This window comes from Bipolaris oryzae, assembly GCF_000523455.1.
Source record: "Bipolaris oryzae ATCC 44560 unplaced genomic scaffold scaffold_31, whole genome shotgun sequence".
NCBI classification, from domain to species: Eukaryota; Fungi; Ascomycota; class Dothideomycetes; order Pleosporales; family Pleosporaceae; genus Bipolaris; species Bipolaris oryzae.
In genome coordinates, this window is record NW_006911307.1 from 101,195 (window position 1) to 122,297 (window position 21,103).

The 21,103-nt window shown below is 50.5% G+C and overlaps 7 protein-coding genes across 7 annotated transcripts; 2 read left to right on the plus strand and 5 right to left on the minus strand.

Moving 5' to 3' along the window:
• Positions 1–7,066: 7,066 nt before the first annotated feature.
• On the minus strand, positions 7,067–8,002 carry COCMIDRAFT_70249 (uncharacterized protein; the record flags this gene model as incomplete). The annotated part of the gene is made up of 1 exon (XM_007687593.1): positions 7,067–8,002. A coding segment is annotated over one exon (936 nt), but the record flags the coding sequence as incomplete, so codon positions are not given.
• Positions 8,003–9,039: 1,037 nt separating this feature from the next.
• On the minus strand, positions 9,040–10,560 carry COCMIDRAFT_24420 (uncharacterized protein; the record flags this gene model as incomplete). The annotated part of the gene is made up of 1 exon (XM_007687552.1): positions 9,040–10,560. One exon carries the CDS (start codon positions 10,558–10,560, stop codon positions 9,040–9,042), a length of 1,521 nt encoding a protein of 506 aa, XP_007685742.1.
• Positions 10,561–11,382: 822 nt separating this feature from the next.
• COCMIDRAFT_3343 (uncharacterized protein) lies at positions 11,383–13,567 on the minus strand (the record flags this gene model as incomplete). Its single annotated transcript, XM_007687540.1, has 3 exons — positions 11,383–13,405; positions 13,459–13,498; positions 13,555–13,567. The coding sequence occupies 3 exons, from the start codon at positions 13,565–13,567 to the stop codon at positions 11,383–11,385; spliced, it is 2,076 nt and encodes a 691-aa protein (XP_007685730.1).
• Positions 13,568–13,759: 192 nt separating this feature from the next.
• COCMIDRAFT_24422 (uncharacterized protein) lies at positions 13,760–14,779 on the plus strand (the record flags this gene model as incomplete). The annotated part of the gene is made up of 1 exon (XM_007687553.1): positions 13,760–14,779. The coding sequence occupies one exon, from the start codon at positions 13,760–13,762 to the stop codon at positions 14,777–14,779; it is 1,020 nt and encodes a 339-aa protein (XP_007685743.1).
• An 809-nt stretch (positions 14,780–15,588) lies between these two features.
• On the plus strand, positions 15,589–18,463 carry COCMIDRAFT_89316 (uncharacterized protein; the record flags this gene model as incomplete). The annotated part of the gene is made up of 9 exons (XM_007687594.1): positions 15,589–15,639; positions 15,690–15,765; positions 15,897–15,960; positions 16,008–16,474; positions 16,523–16,725; positions 16,842–17,496; positions 17,544–17,770; positions 17,838–17,851; positions 17,902–18,463. The coding sequence occupies 9 exons, from the start codon at positions 15,589–15,591 to the stop codon at positions 18,461–18,463; spliced, it is 2,319 nt and encodes a 772-aa protein (XP_007685784.1).
• Positions 18,464–18,928: 465 nt separating this feature from the next.
• On the minus strand, positions 18,929–19,324 carry COCMIDRAFT_89455 (uncharacterized protein; the record flags this gene model as incomplete). The annotated part of the gene is made up of 1 exon (XM_007687595.1): positions 18,929–19,324. One exon carries the CDS (start codon positions 19,322–19,324, stop codon positions 18,929–18,931), a length of 396 nt encoding a protein of 131 aa, XP_007685785.1.
• Positions 19,325–19,687: 363 nt separating this feature from the next.
• Positions 19,688–20,341, minus strand: COCMIDRAFT_24424 (uncharacterized protein; the record flags this gene model as incomplete). Its single annotated transcript, XM_007687554.1, has 1 exon — positions 19,688–20,341. The coding sequence occupies one exon, from the start codon at positions 20,339–20,341 to the stop codon at positions 19,688–19,690; it is 654 nt and encodes a 217-aa protein (XP_007685744.1).
• Between the last annotated feature and the right edge of the window lie 762 nt (positions 20,342–21,103).

Genomic DNA, 21,103 nt, shown 5'->3' on the forward strand with positions numbered 1-21,103 from the left:
GCTGGTGGGCTGTTGGCTGGCATGTCGAGTGAGTGAGTAAGTAACTAACTACTCACATGTGCATATGCAAGCGAGAGAGGGAGCGAGGGAGCGAGGGAGTGCAAGCAAGTGCAGGCAACAGCAAGGCCTGCAGGACTGATTATGCACGATGGCGTAACCTTGCAGTGCGGATTAAGCGAGCCCTGGTTGGCTGACAGCGCTTCTCGAAGATTGCCGACCCCGGCCTAGTGCGGCTTAACGGCGTCTAGCGTGCACTACTGCAGGCTGTCATGCATGGCGCTAGCGAGCGGGTGAGACGACCAGACGATGAGACGACCAGACCACAGGGCAGGGGGCCATCTCGGCTTGCCCATTCCAGCTGGAAGATTGCGGCAGCGAGCGGCTCCGCCATTTAACCATGAATTGGGTAAACCTTTGCAGCCCCTGTTCCTGGCCCGCGCCCTGGCCCAACCTGTGCCCTGAGATGCTGATATCACCCTCTCGGCCACTTGTTGATTCGTAACAGCAAAAGGGTCTTCTTCGGCTGTAACTAGGTCGCTTGCGTGAAACGGTCGCGCATCTGTCCACCCGGTCATGCTGCTGGAGCTCGCTGTCTCTGTTCTTCTAGCGGAACTCTATGCCATGCGACAGAGGGCCGTCCCTCTAGAGGTTCCCTGGCCCAGCCCACAGGGTCGAGCTCCATTCACTAGCCAAGCGTTTGCCCAAACCACTAGGCCGCGTGTGGCAAATGCAACGAGATGGCTTGACGCACAGCAGCGTGCAGATGCCTCGTGGCTGGCCTCGAGCTACTACTTACATGACAGCTTCGAGCGCCTTCTAGGGGTGCCTACTAGTACTCTACTCACGGCCAGAGCTTGTAGGTAAGAAGACGACGCCTGTGCGTGTGCGTGTGCTTGTGCTCGCACCACGCTTTTGCTTTGGCGCCGATCGGCAGCCGATATAGCCGCCACGACTCAGGTGCCGACGTCTCACCTCCATGTTACCTGTCGTACAAGTGCATGGATGGTGTACATGTCAATGTACCTACTACGTAAGTCGCACATGCTTTTACACGTACATACTAAAATACATGCGTGTACTGTATGCACACATATTACCATACACACATGATGCTGCTGCTGCTGCTATCCTACACTATCCTACACTATCCCACTACCCATCCCCCATGGTCATCGTCATCACAAATGCCGACGTGGAATGATGTGGCAGGCAGGGCCAGCAGCCAAGCCGTATTCTCCGACCTGGAGCGTGACCATGAGGCCAGGCTGCTCCTGTCTGATATCGTCTTACGCACGTTACGGCTTCACCGCCGTTCCATCTGCACATGTGTTTCTTCCAATGCATGTCTGGACATGTCGTCAGGCAGGGTTGTCGGGCTTCTGGCGATGCTTGCCGCACCCCCACCACCAAGCACGGGTGCGTCCAAATTAGCCCCGCGCGCCAGCCGCACCCACCGTCCACCTGGCTGAACTCTAAAGTAATATTTCTCTTGCCCGTTTACGCGTCGCCTGCTCTCTATTCGTCCCTCCCTCTGAAGACGCCGCTGTCGCCGACGCCAGACACCACCAAACCGCGGTTACAGACATGCGTGTTGTCTTCTCTGCCTCATCACGAGGTTCGGCGGTGATCGGCGGCTCCATTGCTGTATCGGGCCTAGCTGCCTCCAAATTGCTCACAGCCGCCCGGATCCCGGTGACATGGATAGATCGATCCGGCAGCTGGGGGGAGGGTTAGAGGAGACAGCCCGCCCAGGCCCGGTTTGCGCGCCAAACCACAAGTCGTCGTAGCACTCCTTCTCTCTCTCCATTTCTCCCTCTCTGGTCTCTGCTGACGACATGGAGCACCACTTGGCAACATTGCATCCTGCCCGTCACTGGCTCCAAAGCCACTCATTCAACCCGTACATGTGACGTCAGCATGTTGCACAATATCACCACAACATCACCTGTCCATTCTGCATACAGAACGGTCACGCGTTCAACCCGCCTACATACGCTTGCTTTGCCGACGTGTTGGCGACCCAAACACCGCATTCTCCTCGTTACGAGAGAATTCCATGCACATTACTCGCTCATCACACCTAAGGCGCGAGCCAACTACGCCAAGAACCGCCCAATTCCTTAGACTCCTCAGCCGTTCGTCGCCTCGTGCAGCCCTTAACACAATGATCTACACACGGTTGACACTGCTCAACACATCAGGCCTGCACTCTCGGCCAATGTTGGCTGTCTAGTAATGTCACTCGACTCCACCTCGACAATGCGTCCTGGGGAACCCTATCCATATCGGAAGCTAAAGGCGATCGTGAATTACGTCGGATCCATTTTATGGAGAATACCGCCATCTCGGTACATAGTTGCTGACCACCGGACGGTCCAATTGCCCTCATACTTGCTCCCCCAGATCACGTCTTACTCCCTCACGCCGATTGTCACCGACCTGATCGATAGATAGCCCACCCCCTGGGTTGTGGTGGGGAAATGAAGCGAGCAATAGTGCGGACATGAGGCGCAATGATACCAAGTAGCTCGTCCAATATGCATCCCCCTTCTCTACAGCACCATATCTCGCTCCACTATCGTCCGGTGAGCCTCCACACACTGTACACGCCTGAACCAAACATCCGACATGTCCGTCATCCGACATGTCCCTGTATTCCACCTTTTTTGTTGGCATCGGAGTTTTTTCTTCTCACTTGTATACATACATGTGTACTACTACAAACTAACATTGAATTAAGCTTTGACAGTGTTCTAGGCCGACTCTTTGTCGCTTCTACACGGCTACCGGCAAGCTGGCGTCTCCACCCACTCCTCCGTAGAAAAAACAAAGGAGTGTCAGAGGAGGCAAGTATGATGTGCTAAGCGAATGTGCAGCTCCATCTGCGGGAACGATCCTTCCGCTGCTAGAAAATTCCCGACTCGTTAGGAGAGTTTGTAGGAATACTCCTTTGCATGTTTGCATTAACCGGTGAATACACAACGATCGACCTTTCCTTCTCCCACGCATTGAACGGTCAACATAGAGCACGCAATTGTCTTCTTCGCATGCACGTTGATCGGTCAGTTTGTTTCATACTATAGGACATGCATCGGTCAATAATCATCGTATTCTCGACATGAACTTATTCGTATAAACACAACCACGTGCGACAATCTTAAGGAAACTTTGGTGTTTCTACTAGTGCGAACGGTCATTCCTTTTTTTCGGCCGAAAACCCAGGTCACTAGTCGCAATCACGTGCATACGGGAAACAAACAAACCCCAGCACCCGGTTTATCCAGTCCCCTGTACATTCTTCCGCCTGCCTTTTTTTTCAAATATGCCCCTGTCCTATCGCTGTTCACACGGCGATACTATTAGCAGGTACATACAGCAAAAGATGACAATCAACCCAGAAATGATACGAGCCACAGGATATACAGGGACCATGCCTGTATGTCTCATATCAATCTATGTATGTATGTAGTATTGTCGCAAGCCGGGCTGCCACGCAACGGCTATGGTACTCGCAGCCCACATCCCGCACCCCCCTCACCCTCGCTTAGACAAATCAATGACCCCTACCAACACCGCAAACGGGTATGTTCTGCGACACCCAATGCACTTCCCAGTGGCCGTTGTCTACACGGTGAAACGCAAGAGAGTCAATACCAAAATCAGTAGGGAGAATTAAGCATCGCTATCATCCACGGCATTACCATTATCGTCGCAACCAGGATTTTATCCACCCTTTTCACCGAACATCGTGATCTTGAATATTCACCGAGATACCACACCAACATGCTCGAAAGAAGATAGAGATAGGATGAACACGATACACTAAAACCATAATCACCGCATCCCGTTTAGGAAACAAAAACGCCCAAAGCTAACGTAACCCTTCGTACATGCGTAGTCAACCTACTAGGTGAGATCATTCGCCGAACATACTAGTTCTGCTCGTATTATGTGTGTCGGCGATTATCGACCTGCACACGTTTGCAGGAAAGTACTACGTACACTACAAACCCGGCCTCATCAATCCGTAACTCGGCTACCATAACGCGATTGCAAGGGAAAAGAGTAGAAGCAAGAAAAGCACACGAGGCCAGAAAAAGACCAATAGAATGTAACCCTATGATCATCATCATCACCACCATCCCCCCGTGTTTCTGAGCGATACGAACAAAAAGGCAAGGGCCCAAGCTCACCAAGTATGCCGAGCACACGCACCCACGCAGCACCCACGCAACACCCACGGCCCCCCCCCCCAGAAGAGGATGAGCAAAGCCAGGGATCCAAAGAAATCAAGGCAAAGAAGAAGAGCCGCTGCAGCGGCAGCGCATCCGACAGGGCGGGATTTGCCGTTCGTCTCCAGGCCCAGCGCAGCAGCACCAAGGCACGAGCAAAAAAAGCGAAAGAGAGAATAGTGCCAACCCATCCCTCCACCCCCTTCCCCCTTCCCACGTCAACCCCCCCCCCCCGTCCATTCGACAAGGCATGGGGTTCAGCCAGCAGCACTTGTTCGTAACCAACTGGGGTTGGTGGGACCCACACCCCCAACACCCATGTCAGCAACGCGCCAACGCCCATGGTTACCGGGACCCACCTTCATGGGACTGGGACTCTCTCTTTATTCGTAATGTAACAAAATCAGCCGATTCGGCACCGACAACCAAGGGCCGCGCTTTTAATTGACCCGCTGCCCGGTTTTTTATGCCTTGAAACAGTGTCCGTACGTACGTAGCGTAGTTGGTAGTAGTGTGTGTGTGTGTACATGGGAGGGAACGTAGAGAGGGAGAGAGGGAGGAGAAGGGATGCCAGAAAAAAAAGTGGGGGAGGTGTGAGGGTGAGAAGGGCAGAGGCCCCACAGACTTTGTGATGCTGTCATGCTGCCCTGTCCACGAGGGAGAGAGGGCCAAGACGGGATGACTGGTGATGTAGACGTGGTGGTTTGTGTGTGAGAGAGAGAGAAAGAGAGAGAGAGGCAGAAGAGGAAGTGAGCCATTCCCTTTTGCTTGATTTTCCAATGTCTGAACACCGTCCATCTGAGAAACAGTGTCTTTTTTCTCTCTCTCGGAGTCCTGTTTTCCCCCAACATTCTTTAGACTCTTTTTCTTTCCTTGTTTCTCTTAACAAGTAACGTAAAATCTACAACATACCCAACATACTCCCACGATCGTACATTCAATCCATCCCCCCCCCTCTCTCTCTGTTCCATGGAGTCTCTTCGGGCACTTTGGCTACGTGCGTAACTTCGTCTTTTGGATATTTCCCACCCACCCATACCCCCATGCAACACACACACACTCTCTCTCTCTCACACATACATGGCGCAACTGACTCGTCAGGCAGCCCAGCCCAGCCCAGCCCAACCCAGCACAACGCACGCAACACAATGCAACGCCAAAAAAACCACGCACGTATGTATACATCCGCTGCTCTATCTCTCTTCGTTCAAGGTGCTCGGTCTACTACATACATTCTCTCGTCATCACGGTCTTTCTAAGATACTTCCTCATCTGATAAAACCCTCACCGAACGCACCAACCCACGCACGCACACGCTCCCTCCCGGCCCTGTCGATCTTTGCTCCTCTTTTTTTTCCTGTCTGACTTGGAATTGTCTCGGGAAGTGGGAAGCTGGTAAGGGTAGGGTAGGGGGAGCCGGGGGGTTGGTCGGTCAGTCGGTGGTAGTTTGTAGGCTGATGGGTAGTTGCGGAGCCTAAATTGGGGGGAGGGAGGGGGGAGGGGGCCTAGACACCCATCTCTGCACGCTTCGGCGGTTCTGCACGTCTTTTTTTCCTTCTGTTGTGCGTGGGATGGAGATGGCGATGGGCAAACGGCGGGCGGGCGGGCGGGCCAATATTAAACTACTACTACTGCTTAACTAACATGCTAACCGTACATACATATGTACATGGACATGGAGGGGATCGGGCCAGGGTCCTTGCAGGTTCCCAGCAACGGTTTCGGGTCGACCAAGGATTGAGTGAAGGGTACGTGTGTAAGTAGTTTAGGGAAGGGGAGAAGGAAATCAAGGCATCCATGGGTGCCTGCCCTGATCTGACCTGAACAGGTCGTTTGTCTGGGCTTCAACGTGCCAACCCACCGCCCCCTCCACTCCTCAGCCCAGCCACCGTTTGCAGTTACATGTAACTGTGCCCTCTCTTGTTTTGTCTGGATCGGATGCTGGGGTACTTGAAATCGGATGGTGCCCCTGTCCTCCTTTCGTATTATCACTGCCGGGCAGGGCAAGGCGGTTTTGTGGCCTTGTCCATTTGGCCAACCTACCTATAGGAGATGGGGAAAATTCCCCCGTTACGTACGCGAACTTTGACGGGAGGGGGCGTGTCCCCGTTCTGCTGCACGTCGTGTTCCTGACGAGCCCAATGGGGTGGCCCTACTTGCTTGCTTGCTTCCTGGTGCGGCTGCCTGACACACCGTGATGGCTTTACTCTACCATGGAACGGCTGAATTACTGGTCGCTGTAGATGTGACATTGCAAGGCTGTGCAGTATGTACCATCGGGCGCTTTGTACACCTTGTACATATCTCTCTATCTACTCTAGTTGCGTTGTTGCTGCGGCGTTTTGCGCGTCTAGAGTTGAGATCATGTAGGCATTTTCCCAGTCGGTGCATGAGCGCTTGGCCCCCGACTCGTTGGCTGAGTGGTTTTGGGTGATAATGGCAGAATGTAACCCACTTTGCATTACTTTGATATCGCGCTCGATCGACTCGTATCGATCGCTTGCTGTCCCACTGTGCTGAGCGTCCAAGTGGAGCTTGTTGTTGGACGCTTCTGGGCTTTGTATCTCGTCATTGCGCATGAGTCCAATAATTGCTTTTTCAATAGTCGCAATGCTTGTTCTTCCCCCACGTTCCTCATTTCCCTGTCCGACATCGTTCGTTGCACTTAGACCCTTGCCCGTATCACCAGTCCTTATTTCTTGTACCGTTGACGTTGACAAAATGATCGCCGGCTGGATAAGAGACTCCTGGGCTCCACTTGATGTATTGTCAGGCAACGGCGCCTTCACTTTGCGCGCCATTCTATTACCCCGATTTCGAGTACCTGGCGTGCTTTTGGTCTGCGATGAGCCCATGCTGGATGCCTCCTTAGCACGTCTAGCCAACCTGGCTGCACGAGCATCTGGTGGAGCCTCTCCCTCCTGTTCCAACTTGCCAGCCACATCTTCATTCCTGCTTTGCGACTTCAGCTGTTCTGCTGCTGGCTGGGCCTGCTGTGTTACCGCAAGCGCCGGACTCTTGCTCTTCCTCGCAAGGTCCTCTTCACTCAGCTCCACCCATTTTGCGCCCACTTTCTTCATTTGTGTGAACCTAAGGAATGTTTGGCTCGATCCGCTTGTGTCCATATACTCCGATCCTTCGGGCGGCGCATTGCGGCCTCTGACGTACAGTTGGCTAGGCCGGTGATACTCATCACTGCTACGGTAGGTCTTGTGGAACTCGACCGTATCTGAAAACTTGAGTCGCTTCCGTCCAAGCAGGGAATTGGTGCTCCGCGATCGCTTGGGCGACGGCCGAAAAGACAGTGGCGCATCACATTGCTGCAGCCGTGGATTGGGTGATTCTTCAGCTGTTACAGGAGGTTGGGTTGTTGGCGAATGTGATCTTCGACGCGTAATGCCTAAATGTGGTTCCTCGCTCCCATGGAACACATACTGCACCTCCGGACTTGCTTCTTTAATGCGCGTAGTGCATTCTCTAGTTGGTGGAACCGGGAGCGCCTCTACTGTCATGAGCCAGTTATCGAATTCCATGCGGGCTTTTTTGTGTTTGTCTCGCGCAAAACTCTTCGTGATGGAATCACGCTTGTTTTCGAAAGCCGCCCATTCCGTATCTGCAGCTTGTAGAGCATCATAGAGTGTGCCAAACCGCTGACAGGTGCTACATCCAAACTCGTCTGGTGCTTGTACGGGAGTAAGCCCATCAGCTGTGACAGCTGCGAGGACTCTAGTGCATGATTTGCACTTGATTGCGTTGTCACCGCCTGCCATGTGGAACCTGTTCGGTCGAGGGCGGGGGGATGTTAACAGGATCAGAAATTTGGTATAATATCGCTGTGAACGGAATTCGCAGAACTCCAGAGCAAAAGAGTGCCTGCGGAGATACCAGGCATATAATCGTTAAGGCAGTTGCGGATGTAACGATTCAAAGGTGTGGAGTCAAAATGAGATTGTTTTGATTGAGATAGACACGCAGCAAACCCCTCCGTGATCGTCAAAACAACGCGCCGCGCTTTCCGTAATGACAGTGAACACTGTATCGCGGGGGTCTGTATGCAGCAGAACCGTGGATGAAGTCGGATTCAAAGATGTTTGATGTTTTTGAGCGGTGATGTCAGAGACAAACAATGCTGCAACTAAATTGCTTGTTGCCTTGCTAATGTCGCTAATCCCGGTTGGGCCATCCCTTATCCTCGGGACGACAAAAAACAAAGGCAACATCGTGATTCCTACACAACACTAATGTCCATGTAAGAGATTTTGAATATATGGTTGGCAGGCAGGATATGGGCTATTTTCCACGAAGGGAGTTGGGATTGGGACTATTACAAGCCAGTTCATTGTCTGATATGTGAAGGATAAATCTTCGCAAGAGGTTTCTTGGGATGTTGTTGTACAAGAAAGAATACAGTGTATGCAAAGATGATACCTGGGATGTGACATGTTGGGGTTTCACGGTATCATAAGTTATGTAATCTTGAATGCAGATCTCGTCAGTCATCCAAGGCAATATATTCATTTCTTCTCGCTTGACAGCCCACTCCATGATCTTGATGTCGCAGTAAGTGGCCTGCCTTACTACATCTGATCAATCAGTTGCAATTTGAGGAGAGGTAATTCATCTACTTTGACCTGTGGAGATCTCCCCAAAAAGAATGCCGAAACATTACATTCAACAGCAGACATTCTCAGCATACAGCCGCAAGTGGTGGATTGCTACCGTCCCAGCCCCCTTTTAGTGTATCCGATCATAACAGCAAAATTCTATGCCTGATTTCCAACCCCGTCTCTATATTCATGTAGCCCCGTCAGCTATTAAAAAACTCACTCTCTCCATCCATCTTTCTCTCCAACTCCTTCTCTGTCATGCCCGCAACCTCAAGCCCAAAATGATAGTTATGCCATCCAACCTGCCTCTTATATCTCTCCACATATCCTCTCGTCATGTCCCTCCACGATCCCTTTCCTATGCCTTCCAGCCGCGGGTCTGCACTATCAAGCAACTTTGTGGTCCCATCAAGAAAGTTTTCTACAAAAGAAATTTTCTCAACACTTCCAAACGATTCCTTCATTATTCTCGCTACCATGGCAATATCGGCATGAGGCATAGTTTGGACGCCAATAATGAGTTCTGTTAGATGCAATTCCTTTGCCAAAGTGCGCAATTGGCACCGCCAGAAATACGGAAGGCCACCCATGTCCTTCTGCACTGGTGGTTGCAGCAAGTCAAATATTGGATCTGGTGCCAACCAGCGTACGCAATGCAGGAGCGCGCCGCGTCCGAAGTGGAAGGCGAGACGCCGGATATGGGAGCGATTGGTTGGTCCTAATTGCCACAAGAAATTTGTAGTTCCTGTGAGTCCGAAGTGGAAGGCGGTTCGATGGAGAATGTACGGCTGCATTGTACTTGTGATGGTGGGAGAAATGCGAAGGAGGGTCGAGAAACTGATGGGTGATTTGGCGTGTTTCGATGGCAATCGGTAGCTGATTTCAGGTAAAAGGTCGTAATTTCGGGACAGTCCCGCGGCAGTCATCAAGATCATTTCTTGAAGTTCTTGAGGTAGACGAAGGAATGGATGGAATAAGGGTTGAATGTTGACTGTGTCTTCTGGAGCCGGTTGGGGGTCAAGAGCTTGTGAGTGCGTAGGAAATACGCGCTCTGCTTTGCCTGAGACGGTGCTGGCACTGAGGCTGGTATTTTTGATTGCAAGACGCGTGAAGTAGAGATTGTTGAGATATTCACGGGCAGAGAGCCAGCCCGAACCGCAGCGGACAACGAGTTTATAATAGTTGCTCGGAGGAATGGATTTGACCTGCGAAGTTGGCTGGGCCATGTCGTCTTCAGTGAATGTGAATGGACACGTGCCCTCTTCCCACTCTGTAAACGCTTCTCTACTTTCAAAAGGGTCCATATCACCTCTTTGCGCCTGCCTTATCATACTAGCTTTCTTACTCTTCCTCTTACCCATTTGCGGGCTAAAAAGTCTGACAACGATCTTCTTCCTACAGTTCTTGAAGTTCGAATCTGTAAGCACGCACTGCACGCTCTTACCCAAATCCAAATCCTCTCTCCTACGCGGATCGGGAGGCAATAAACTGAGCTTCCCCTGGAAATGCGCGCTTGAATCGTGGCCCATGGACCATTGTTTCAAATGTTGGATGAATATTTTTCGCTGCTGCGCCTGAACCCAATGCTGGTTGACGGGGCTACGAGGCGACTTGGTGGGAGGTGAAGGGGTGTTTTTGCTGGGCGACACCAAAGGAACTGGTGGGGAATTTAAGGGTGTGGTAGTATGACCCTTGTCGATGGTAATAGGCGTGCGAACCATGCTGACTATGCCTTGAGGAGATGAAACAACGTTGAAAAATGGTGGCGGTCCAGGTCAGTTGAGGTATGTTTTAGTCTGGTGAGATGTCTTGGTTCACGATCGGTAAAGAGATGGTCTGGTGATAAGCGTCACAAGTGAAGAGTCCGGTAACGGCTCTAATTAGCGCTGGTTTCACCGCTCGCAAGCGAAAACAAGGGCACCGTCTGTATTGCGACGTGTACTAGTCAATCATACACGGCGTGGTGTTGAACGGAGGCGTTTGGGTGGTGATGCAGATGGCCAAACGAAGCAAGCAAGCAAGCACGCAAGCACGCAAGCACGCAAGCACGCAAGCGGAGTTGCGAGAGGGTTGTTGGAGATGGGGCGAACAGCAGGGCGTGACTCTGACCGGACAAGGAAGGAGACTTGGAAACGATCCACCTCAATGACGAAACCCGTCCGGCGGAGGCAAAATACTTAGCTGTCAAACTGAAGTTGTGTGCACGTCAATCTGGGTAGGGGACAGACCTAATGATGTACCGGCCGAGCCGGACAGGATTTGGTGAGATGCACTATGTACCATGACGAACGCAGATGTGGAGAAGTGGCCCGTCGCCAGCAGTAGCCGCTAGCCTGCAACGAGATAGCACGTGCCACCTCTACATGGACTCAGTCTATGTGTATGTAGGCGTAGCTGCCATCACCTGCAAGTGCCACAGCCCGTCTCCCAAGAGTGGGTTGTGAGAAGAAATTCCATTTCGTGCGTGGCCATGGTGCCGGGTATCGTATCCCAAAGTACACAAGAATAAAACGCCGCCAAGTGAATAGTGTTTCTGTAAGCCATTAGGCTCTTCCCTCTAGCCAGCTCGCAGCCCGCTCTAGAAGCCCATTGAGGCCTTTGACATTGGCCAAAAGCCCACCACCACGCGATCCGACATCCTTCGCTACGCCGTCTAGTAGCATGCTCAGTGGCATGTCTGGACCCTCGTTTTCTCTTCCTTCCTCGCGCGCCTTAGCACGACCATTTTTTATCGCAGCCTCGATAGCGAACAGGTTGTCGCTGAGCGTATTCTGCGCGTCCGCCCTGGCCTTCTCAGCATGGTACTGTGTCTGGATATCGTCCTGCTCCATGGCGATTTCCTGTCTACTGTTCTGGAGGCCGAGCATCTCTTTGCGTAGATCGGCATTGGCGCGTCTCAGCAGCTTTATTTTCTGGAAGTTCGTGCTTAATACGTCGTTAGCATCTTGTAAATCCATCAGCTTTTCATTTAAGCTCTCCTTGAAGGTAATCGACATGTTGATCTGGCTTCGTAGCTCCTTTCGGCTGTCCGAATCCTGCAACTTCTGCAGCTTTTCAGCCATGCGTTTGAGACGATGGTCAATGCTATCTTCTAGGATTGACCGCGTGATGTCTGCCGCAGTAACACCCCTAACTGTAGAGCCTTTTATGCGCATCACCGAGATAGTATGTGTCGGCCCCACAAGCTTTTGCCGCTTGCGGGGTGGTTTTTCCGTTGAAGGCTTAACGCGTGGGGCTTGCTCGGGAGCAGATCGCTTAGGGACGGGTTGAGGGGTGGGTTCCGCTTCTTCTTCTAGCGCAGAATCTCCTTCTCCGGCTGATGCTTCGTGTGCACTGGAGACTTCTACACTATCTCTCTGTCTTGTAGGCTGCGGTGATCGTGCAAATGCCTTGCCACGGGCAGGTGAGAGGTCATCGACAGTTTCACCAGCGATTTCGGTGGTAGGCCCTTTGTTCTTCTTTTTAACAGATTTGCGAATCGCTGGTGTTTCTTGGGGCTCGCTCTCTCGGACATTGGATTCCTCACGAGGGCTGGTACGCTTTACAGATTTCGCCGAAGCCACTGGTGGGGTGTCACTTTCAGGGTGATGCTCATCCGATAATCGCGGTCTGCCACGTCCACGTTTCGCGAGTTGTTGTTCCGTGGCTTGCTCCCCAACATCCCCATTTGCTACATGCACCTCGACTGGCTGTGATGTTGTCAGGATTTCCTGAGTTGATGTTGGCTGCATCTGTGGGGATAGCTCATCGACAGTGATTTCTGTCTCCTCTTGCGGTGTTTGCTGTGGCTGTATTTCACTCCCGACCACGCGCGGCGTAGCCACAGGCATTTGGGGTGAAAGCTCGTCTTCACTCTCATTCTCGGCTGGCGCCGCCGCTGGTGTGTTCAAGTAGGCATCAATTCGGGAGGCCGACTTTCTTGGTTGTCCGCTCGGGAGTAGACTAGGAGTTTCCGGGACAGGATCGGTTGACTTGGATCGTCTTGATATGGAGCGCCGTGACCTTGCTGATGTTGTCCCATTTGTGCCTGTGGTCGGTGTCTTTTGCCTTGCGCTTCCGGAGAGCGCCCGCTGCTGTATCGCTGCTTGAGGTGGTGTCCGTTTCATCACTGTAGATCTAGCGAACACTGCCTCGCGCATATTGCTCGCACCCTCGTCCAGCACCGAGAGCTCATCCGGACCATTGTCCTGTTCCTCACGTGCGGGGGAGGCAGTCCCAACCACTCTCTTGGTCTTTTCGACCGAGCGCGCAATCTCCTCGCGGTTTGGGCTCAGTTCATCCTCTTCTCCTTCAACGATATCCGACTGCGCAGTAGGTGAAGCCCGCTTTCGCTTGCCCAACCGCGGGGTAGCTGTCTTCTCTTTTGGTGAGCTCCTACGTTTTGACGCGCTGCTGCGTTGAAGCGACGCGCTTCTGTGTCGCTGTGCTGAGCCATTCGGGGCACGCGGTGTACTTTGGACTGGGGTTCGACGAGAGGGCGGCAGAGGAGGAAGGGAGGATTGTTTAGCAGGGGCTGCACCGAGAGCGCCGAAACTGAAGCCAAAAGTCGCTTGTACTGAGGAAGGGCTGCAGCTGTCAGCATCCAAGTTGTTGGCTGCATGTCATGACGCCTGTCTTACCCGGCACCGCGCACGCGCTGCTGTCGATGCTCGCGGCGATCTATGGATTTGTCAGCACAAAGACAGAGGGATAAGAATGGCACTATTGTCGCATACCGACGGGCGCCATGGCGATATGTGGTGTAGCAATTCGAATTCGGGGTGGGGTGGGCGAGGCCGCTGTCGTCGCGTGGTGGTGTTATGAGGGTCGACGCGCTGACCATGCATGACCAGGCCCTTGCTTGGCTTCCATCATCCCCGCAATAATTCCGCCCGCTGCCCACGTCTCACAACACAACGACTGCCAGTACATTTCACCATCATGGGCTGGCTATGGGGTACTAAAAACACCCAAACCGGGTCAGATCAGCTCGATCCCTCCCTCCGCGAATTTCTCAACAGAGAAGCCCCTACAGGCCCGGCGCCTTCATTGCCCTCTGTGCCCAAGGAAAAGCCCGCCGATGCGCAAACACCCGCACCCGCACCCGCACCCTCACCGTCGCAATCCCAGGAACAGACCGAATCCTCTAAGCCTCGGGTACCGCCTCAATCCCAATTCCAAGATGGACGCTATGCCCATCTTTGGAAGAACTACACCCCCCAGGACATCCTCAATGACCGCGGAAAGTCGGAGCAAGACCGGCTGCGAGACCTAGTCGACGCCTACAACGACCGCAAAGCCTCCATTGGCCGAGTAGCAATGGAGAACTGTGCACTTGAGTATATGGAGCAGTTTGAATGCTTCCGAAACCCCAAGACGTGGTGGTCCCAGGGCACAATGTGCAGCGCCGAGTCGCGCAAGTTCAACCGCTGCTACGATATGCAGTCCAAGTTCCTCAAGGCCCTGGGCTATATGACCATGGATTCCCGCTCCCCGGAAGAGGATGAGCGGATCCAGATGCACGCCGATAAGCTGTATCAGCGCATGTTGCAGCAAGAAGCAGAGATAGAAAAGGCAAAAGAGGAAGGCCGACCCACCCCAAAGTTTGAAAGCGTCTTGTCCAAACGTAACGTTGTGCAGGCAATGGGCGGTGTATCGCCAACTACCAAGAATGAACAGGTGGCTGAGATTGGAAATCTGAATACTCTAGACGAAAATGAAGTATGGGCCCAAATCAAACCAGAAGCACGGAAAGAATACGAGAAGAAACTTGAGAATCTGTCGCCTGAAGAGCGCGAGATTGAGAGGATGGCTGTAGTAGGGGAGCTGAGGGCCCAAAATGGTGTTGCGAAGCAGCTTGAACAGACATTTATTGAGGAACGAGTGGCTCGCATGAAGAGGAGAGAAGCTGGCCAAGCGACGTTTGGTGATACTATTAAGACGCTGTGGGGATGGGGTTGAACTACAAAAAAGGTATTCATAGATTGTGTTTTGATAATGTGTAGAATTACTCATGACACATACCATAAATCATACAAGACATGTCATCATTTCTACACAGCGGTTCAGCATAGTAGCAGCCTCGCAGCATCTCAAACGCCTGTCACGCCTTCAGCACCACGGATCGAGAAAAGATTTGATATACTAGAGTGATAGAGTTCTACGTATACAGTGGTATGCTTTAAGAAGAATCCGGATTACTATATAATGCCGGCGCGTAGTTGGGTCTCGCAACTGTTGCGCTAATTTGGTGAGGGAAGTTTTCATCCAGACATCTCGGTCCACCGAGAGCTGACGTTGGATACGTGGTACTTGACATGACATGGCTACTGGTTCTCCTATGACTTGAAATATCTCAATAAGAACTACACTAGGCCCGGAGACAACTGTATATTGTTCCAATCGCTTCAAACCACATGTACCGGAATATGTAGGCTGATGTAGAACAGATACGGCATAGTAGTGTATTGGCGAAGTGGGGCGTGTCAAGCTTTGCTTACTTTTCCCGACGTTAATTTTCCTTCTAGAGCGGTCAACCATGTAAGCGCAAGCTGTTACCTGACTGGTGATTTGTGATCCAGCCAAGTCGGACTACTGTAGTAGCACGGTGCGCTTTGAGCAAGGATCTTGTACCTAAAGGAGTCATCATCGCCTGATGAGATCATCCATTTTAGTCCCAACTTTGAACCTTTGAGTTCGAACATCAAAACTTCATTTACGAGTTGCCAACAGTCTGTGTGGATCTTTTCCAATCTAATATTGTGGCAAATATGGAGGAAAATATGGGACCATCTGCTGACGATATGGTCGGCAAACGTTCGGTGCGATGAGCAACCTACGTCTTACCGTTATTCTAACATTTCGGTTGTAGTGCGAATATTGTCGAACGAAAAAAATCCGCTGCGATCGGACTGTGCCGTGCTCAAACTGTAGAATGAGCAAAGACGGTAAGTCTGATGACCAGCAAATCAGTCAGGGTCAAAGACGATTGTCAAGCCTTGTTTGCAGTCTAGCCTTACACCCGGGCTTCCAATACGGTGTATTTTTGTAGTCCGCGGAGGTCCACTAACTAGCCAAGATTGTAAAATAGTTGTGCCTGAACAGAGAACCCCAAAAGTAAGAATCCATTTATCTGGGGAGTAGTGCGTATCCAACCCTGCTTTTGAGTTAGGCATTTGACACTAGGCAGTGAGAAGAAGATAGACCGTCTCGAAAGCCGTCTTGCTGGTATCGAGACTATCCTCGCCAAGATTGCTTCGAAACTGGAGATCAGTGATGCATGCACAGTATTTGATGGGCATGTCGTTCAAACAGAATCGCCATCAACTCCACTCAACGAGAAATCTTCCGTTACCGAGACTGAGGCGACGACACCTACACCCTTTGAAGGCGAGACTGGGATCAATAGGCAATCAGAATATGTGCGAGAATTGCTCGTTCAGGTGGTTGATCAAACACCATCAATGGACCAAAACGCAGAAGTCAAAGCAGCCTTGACAGCACTTGAGGAGCTGGTTGCGCCCAGCAATCATAGAGATGTCTCTCCAAAGCTGAATACTCAGCAATTCACCGACCGATCTGTGGCAAGAATTGACAGCGCAAAGTTAGAGCAGCCCCCCTGGAGTGTGGTGAAGGTTGCCATCAATAAGGCTCTGGGTTGGTAGTCCCTGGTATGGAAATATTTGGATCTGCTAACGCTTACAGAACATCCAACTATGATCTTTACTTCTTTCTTTCCTATCATTGATCCGAAGAATCTCTATGAGGTCATTGAGGATTTTTATTCCAACCCAACCACGTGCACTACTCCACGTCGAATCTTTGCGTGTGGCGTATTGTTCAACATATTTTCAGAATATTCATCGGCACCCTGGAGCGGCACTACCAAGGCGGAGTTGACAAGGTGCGTGGAACTCACTTTTGCCCTTAACTTCCTTATTGGATTATATTAACTATCACTAGATACGCGTCTTCTTGTACGTCGTCTATTGTGATGTAATAAATGTCCGTCATCTAATTGCAGGCGCTCACAGACAAGGCACAGTTGGAGCTCGCCATAAGTCAGCTTGGTATACTCATACCAGCTAGCCATGAAAACATTGTAGCTCTAAGCTTGGGTACGGCTTGCGCAATCGAGATGTGCAAACCGTCACTTGCTTGGATGCTGAATTCCTACGCCGTTGAGCTGTGTCAGAATCTAGGTTACCATCGTTTCGCAACCATGAAGAACGACTCAGAAAAGGAGCGGAGACGCAAAATGAATCTCTTTTGGATGATATATTTCTTCGATAAGGAACTGTCTCTGCGCTTGGGTCGAGCAAGTATCATCCAGGACTGGGATGTGTCGTTGCCCTTCCTTGCCACGAGCGATGCATTGAACAATGGATTCGAAGAGAACGTCATGCTTCCCTATTGGGTCAAAGTTGCCAAAGTTCAAGGACAAACATACGAGAGCTTGTTTAGCGCAGCTGCATTTCTCAATACGCAGACTGAGCGACAGCAAATTGCCATGAGTCTCGTTCGCGCGATGGAACAAGCTTGGCATGAACGAGGTCATGTAGGTATCACTGACTCCACCAATTTAGTAAGCCCCATCGAGACAGAACTACCTCTCAAGCATAAACAAAAACTAGGCAAAAACCGTCGAGATGCTCTGAAACAGGGTGATTGTGACACAGGTCAGTTCCCTTCATCTCTCAACTGGAAACAGGGCTTAAATATTTAGCACTTGTTGATGATGCCGAGGATCTGTTTTTTCACACAGATGTTGTAGTGCATTACTCGACCTGTGCACTTATCCACCGGGCAGCATGTCCAGAGAACACATTGAGCGAGGCATGTCTCGAGGCTTCTCGAGCGGCAATATCAGCACATATGAGGTGTAATGCTCAATTCAACTCAAAAGCCAATACAGAACTTTGGGCAGGGTACATTCACTGGTCCATCCTCCAGGTATGTAGGACGTGGAAATACCTTGATCACTTACTCAGCTTGGGCGACCCGGCTAATATAAATGCAGGCTCCGATCACTCCGTAAGACATTTCTTGAGACATGCAATAGCTCTGATATTGATTTGAACCAGCTTCATCGTCTTGTTTTGCAACGCAATCCAAACCACCAATCGCACTGATCTAGATTCCCTCTCAGACTTCGTCACCAGCCTTGAATCTTGTAAAACTTTCTCTGAGGGCGCGGAAAGGCTGTACAAAATGTGCCTTCTTTTCTTGAAAGTAGCCAAAATTTACATTCAAGCAAAAGAGAAAGAGATCGAGAAGGGTCTGACGTACTCTTTCCCACTCCCAGGACAAGGCATTTTCGACGCGACTTCACCTAGTACCTTGCCAGACTTTAGCACAGTCTCACAATTTGGCCCGCATCTAAGCGCCCTTGGCCTAATGTCCAATACAGACTGGTCGATGGCTAGTTATGTGCCAGATTTGGTATCGGAAGGACAGGAGAACTACGCATCAACTGAAGCCATGGGTTGCACGCAAGACTTTGACGGCGTAGGCATGAGCCAACAAGGCCTGGATGTAAGCCAGAATTTTGTGCAAGACTGGTTCTCAGGATCGCGATATTTGATTAACTTTATGGATTCGGACAACGATACGTGGATGTCTGACATGAACAACCCGGGTTTCTGATTGATATTACGGGGCTTTACCTTTCTTCTCTCCACTCAATTTAGCAAATCAGGGATCTGGCTAGAGTCTTTTTTTGAACCTTTCTGAAAGGATTTGTGATACAACAACAGATTCATCTTTACATCATAAAAGTCTTGGATGTTGAGGGAAACTCTCAAGCTCATACATTGCCAAAGCTCACAATCCTGTTCGCCCTGCTGTTAGAGTACAGATCATAGTGATAACGCCGAATGATAAGGTAAGAACATGGGGCTAATGCAGGGTCTCACTGATGCTCACCCGAATCCTTTTACTTTAGCTGCAAAGTCTTTTTTAATACTCAATTCCGGCAGGTTAAGGTGTGACCTGCCATTCTTTTCCAAGATTGTTGATCTAATACGCTATATAGCCAACAGAGATAAAAAGAAGGTCAAATCATGCGGTAAGAACTCAAGAAACTGCTTTTCTAGGTATATGATTCGATCCCTAGATTATATCAACCATATAACCTAGAGTAACACTAGAATCACCTCTCAACACCTCAGCATAAGTCCTACTTAAATGTTCATCTCCGCCATCTACGATTTGACCAAGTGTATTGATCAAACTCTCTTTCAAGGGTGCAGAGAATCTCCCGACCCTGCGATAGACACCCTGTCCTTCATCCGAAAGCTTGAGCACTAAGCCTGTGATTACCTTTTGATTTGACTGAACCTCAAATACTGGTAGTAAGAGCCCTTCTTGAATCTTTTCGTCGCCATAATCTGAACAATATTCACTCATCACAAAGCTTCCAGTTACGACTTTGTTGCCCGGTGATCGTAGTGCATTTGCATATCCCCCAAAATCCGCATGATGTAGACCACGACAACGAATTCTCATGGTGGCACTGTTGATCGCTCCGAATGGATCGGATTTAGTGTATCCGATTTTGACATCCACTACGGAAATCAAAGCTGGTAGATGGAGAAGATGTTCATAGTCTGTATCGACTGGTACATCCACAGAGGCCCATGACCAGCTTGGGGCGATGTATGTCTCCGTATTCCAACGTGGTTCTGCCGTATTCCGACGTGGCCCTGGAAACCAGATGAACCAGTACAACTGAGCTTCCAGGTTTTTCCTCCATAGCCCTGCCACATATTGGTCATTTGTTTGCTGCTGTATCTTTCTAGCAAGACTGGAGATGGCGACTAGTTTATCTTTGACATATGTTAATTTGCAGGCGCTATACCTAGCGACGATCTACGGCCACATTGGATCGTCTATTGTTCGTTTATGCAGAAATCCGAGGGGCACCATGGTTCCTCCAGGTAGTCTTTCTGGGAAGCTTTCACAGGCTATGATGTGATTACATTCCCAGAACAGCTCAGTGGTCGTAAAATGCAGAGTAAGCACGGCTAGTAAGCGTTCTTGGAGTGCCCAGCCTCGTTCCATTAGCGACATGCCAGATAAGCATCGCGAATAAAGAGAGACAGGGGCTGCAGAACAAGAAAGGGCGTGATGGCCATTGTATAACTGCAACTTGCAGTTCCAATGGGTGGGCCGAGAAAAAAAGTAGCCGTCTCGTCCATCTCTTGCGCCAGCAGCTGCAATATTGGGACTCGAGTTTCCATGAACGCTCGTCATCATCGCTGCTTCTCTTTCCCAGTCCATGAGGTCATCTTGAACGATACATAGAGTACCCACCCAAATGTACTCGAACCCCAGATCATGCGCTACCGTGATGGCATCTTGCACTGTACGTGGGAGATCTTCACTTGGTATCTGGGTTTTTAGTTGCTGCAGATTGCTCTTACTTAGGGTAAGATATTTAGTGCTTCCCCAACAGTGACTGAGTGTCGCATATTCGACTCCAGCATTCAACTCATCTCGCTGGTAGACACGGCACTGTCCCATGGTAGCGCCAACCAGCCGCGTAGGTATGTATTTTGATGCATGATTTTGGCATTTTTCATGTTTTGAAGAACACTCTCGTAGCCATTCTTTAGCTATAGGAATTGAGGATTTCGTGTTTTGTGCTTCCTGTTCTTTTGCAGGTGGCACAGTGACTTTTGGAGAAGGTAAGCGAAGAGCATACAACAATATGACGTTTGTACGTACATGGCTTGGGTGATGGGTCTATAGTAATGCTGTATGTTATGACCCTGCCTTCTCGCCAATCAAATACCTGGAACTTCAGTTCGAATCGTAGGAAGTCCTCTCATATAGGAATATTCGGGCCACGAAAATTACCAGAGTGGACATTTACGCCCAGTGACTGATATGTTTTGAGCGGAGATATCCCCACATCATCGTCAAAAACGATCGGAAATAGGGTTGACCCATCTCTCCAAAACTGATAACAAAGTGAGCAGTTGGATTCTGTGGCCCGTTCAAGTTCCGCAGGTGTTTGGTGATGAGGGAAGCAGTGACTTTTGTTTTGTTGCCATCGATCCCAGTTGTCAAACATAGACTGGCAATGAGTAGATAGTTTAGACAATGCAGAATCAAGCCGAATATTTCCGTTTGAAAAGTCGAGCTTGCTCCCAGTATCCTCGGTCATTTTTGAAGCATGAAAAATAATAGGAGCTAATACACTTTAGAAGACGCCGACCAGATATCGTTGTGGTAGCGGTTTCGTCTGCGTTCCTGAGGAGGCATGGGGGCTAGAAGGCGGGG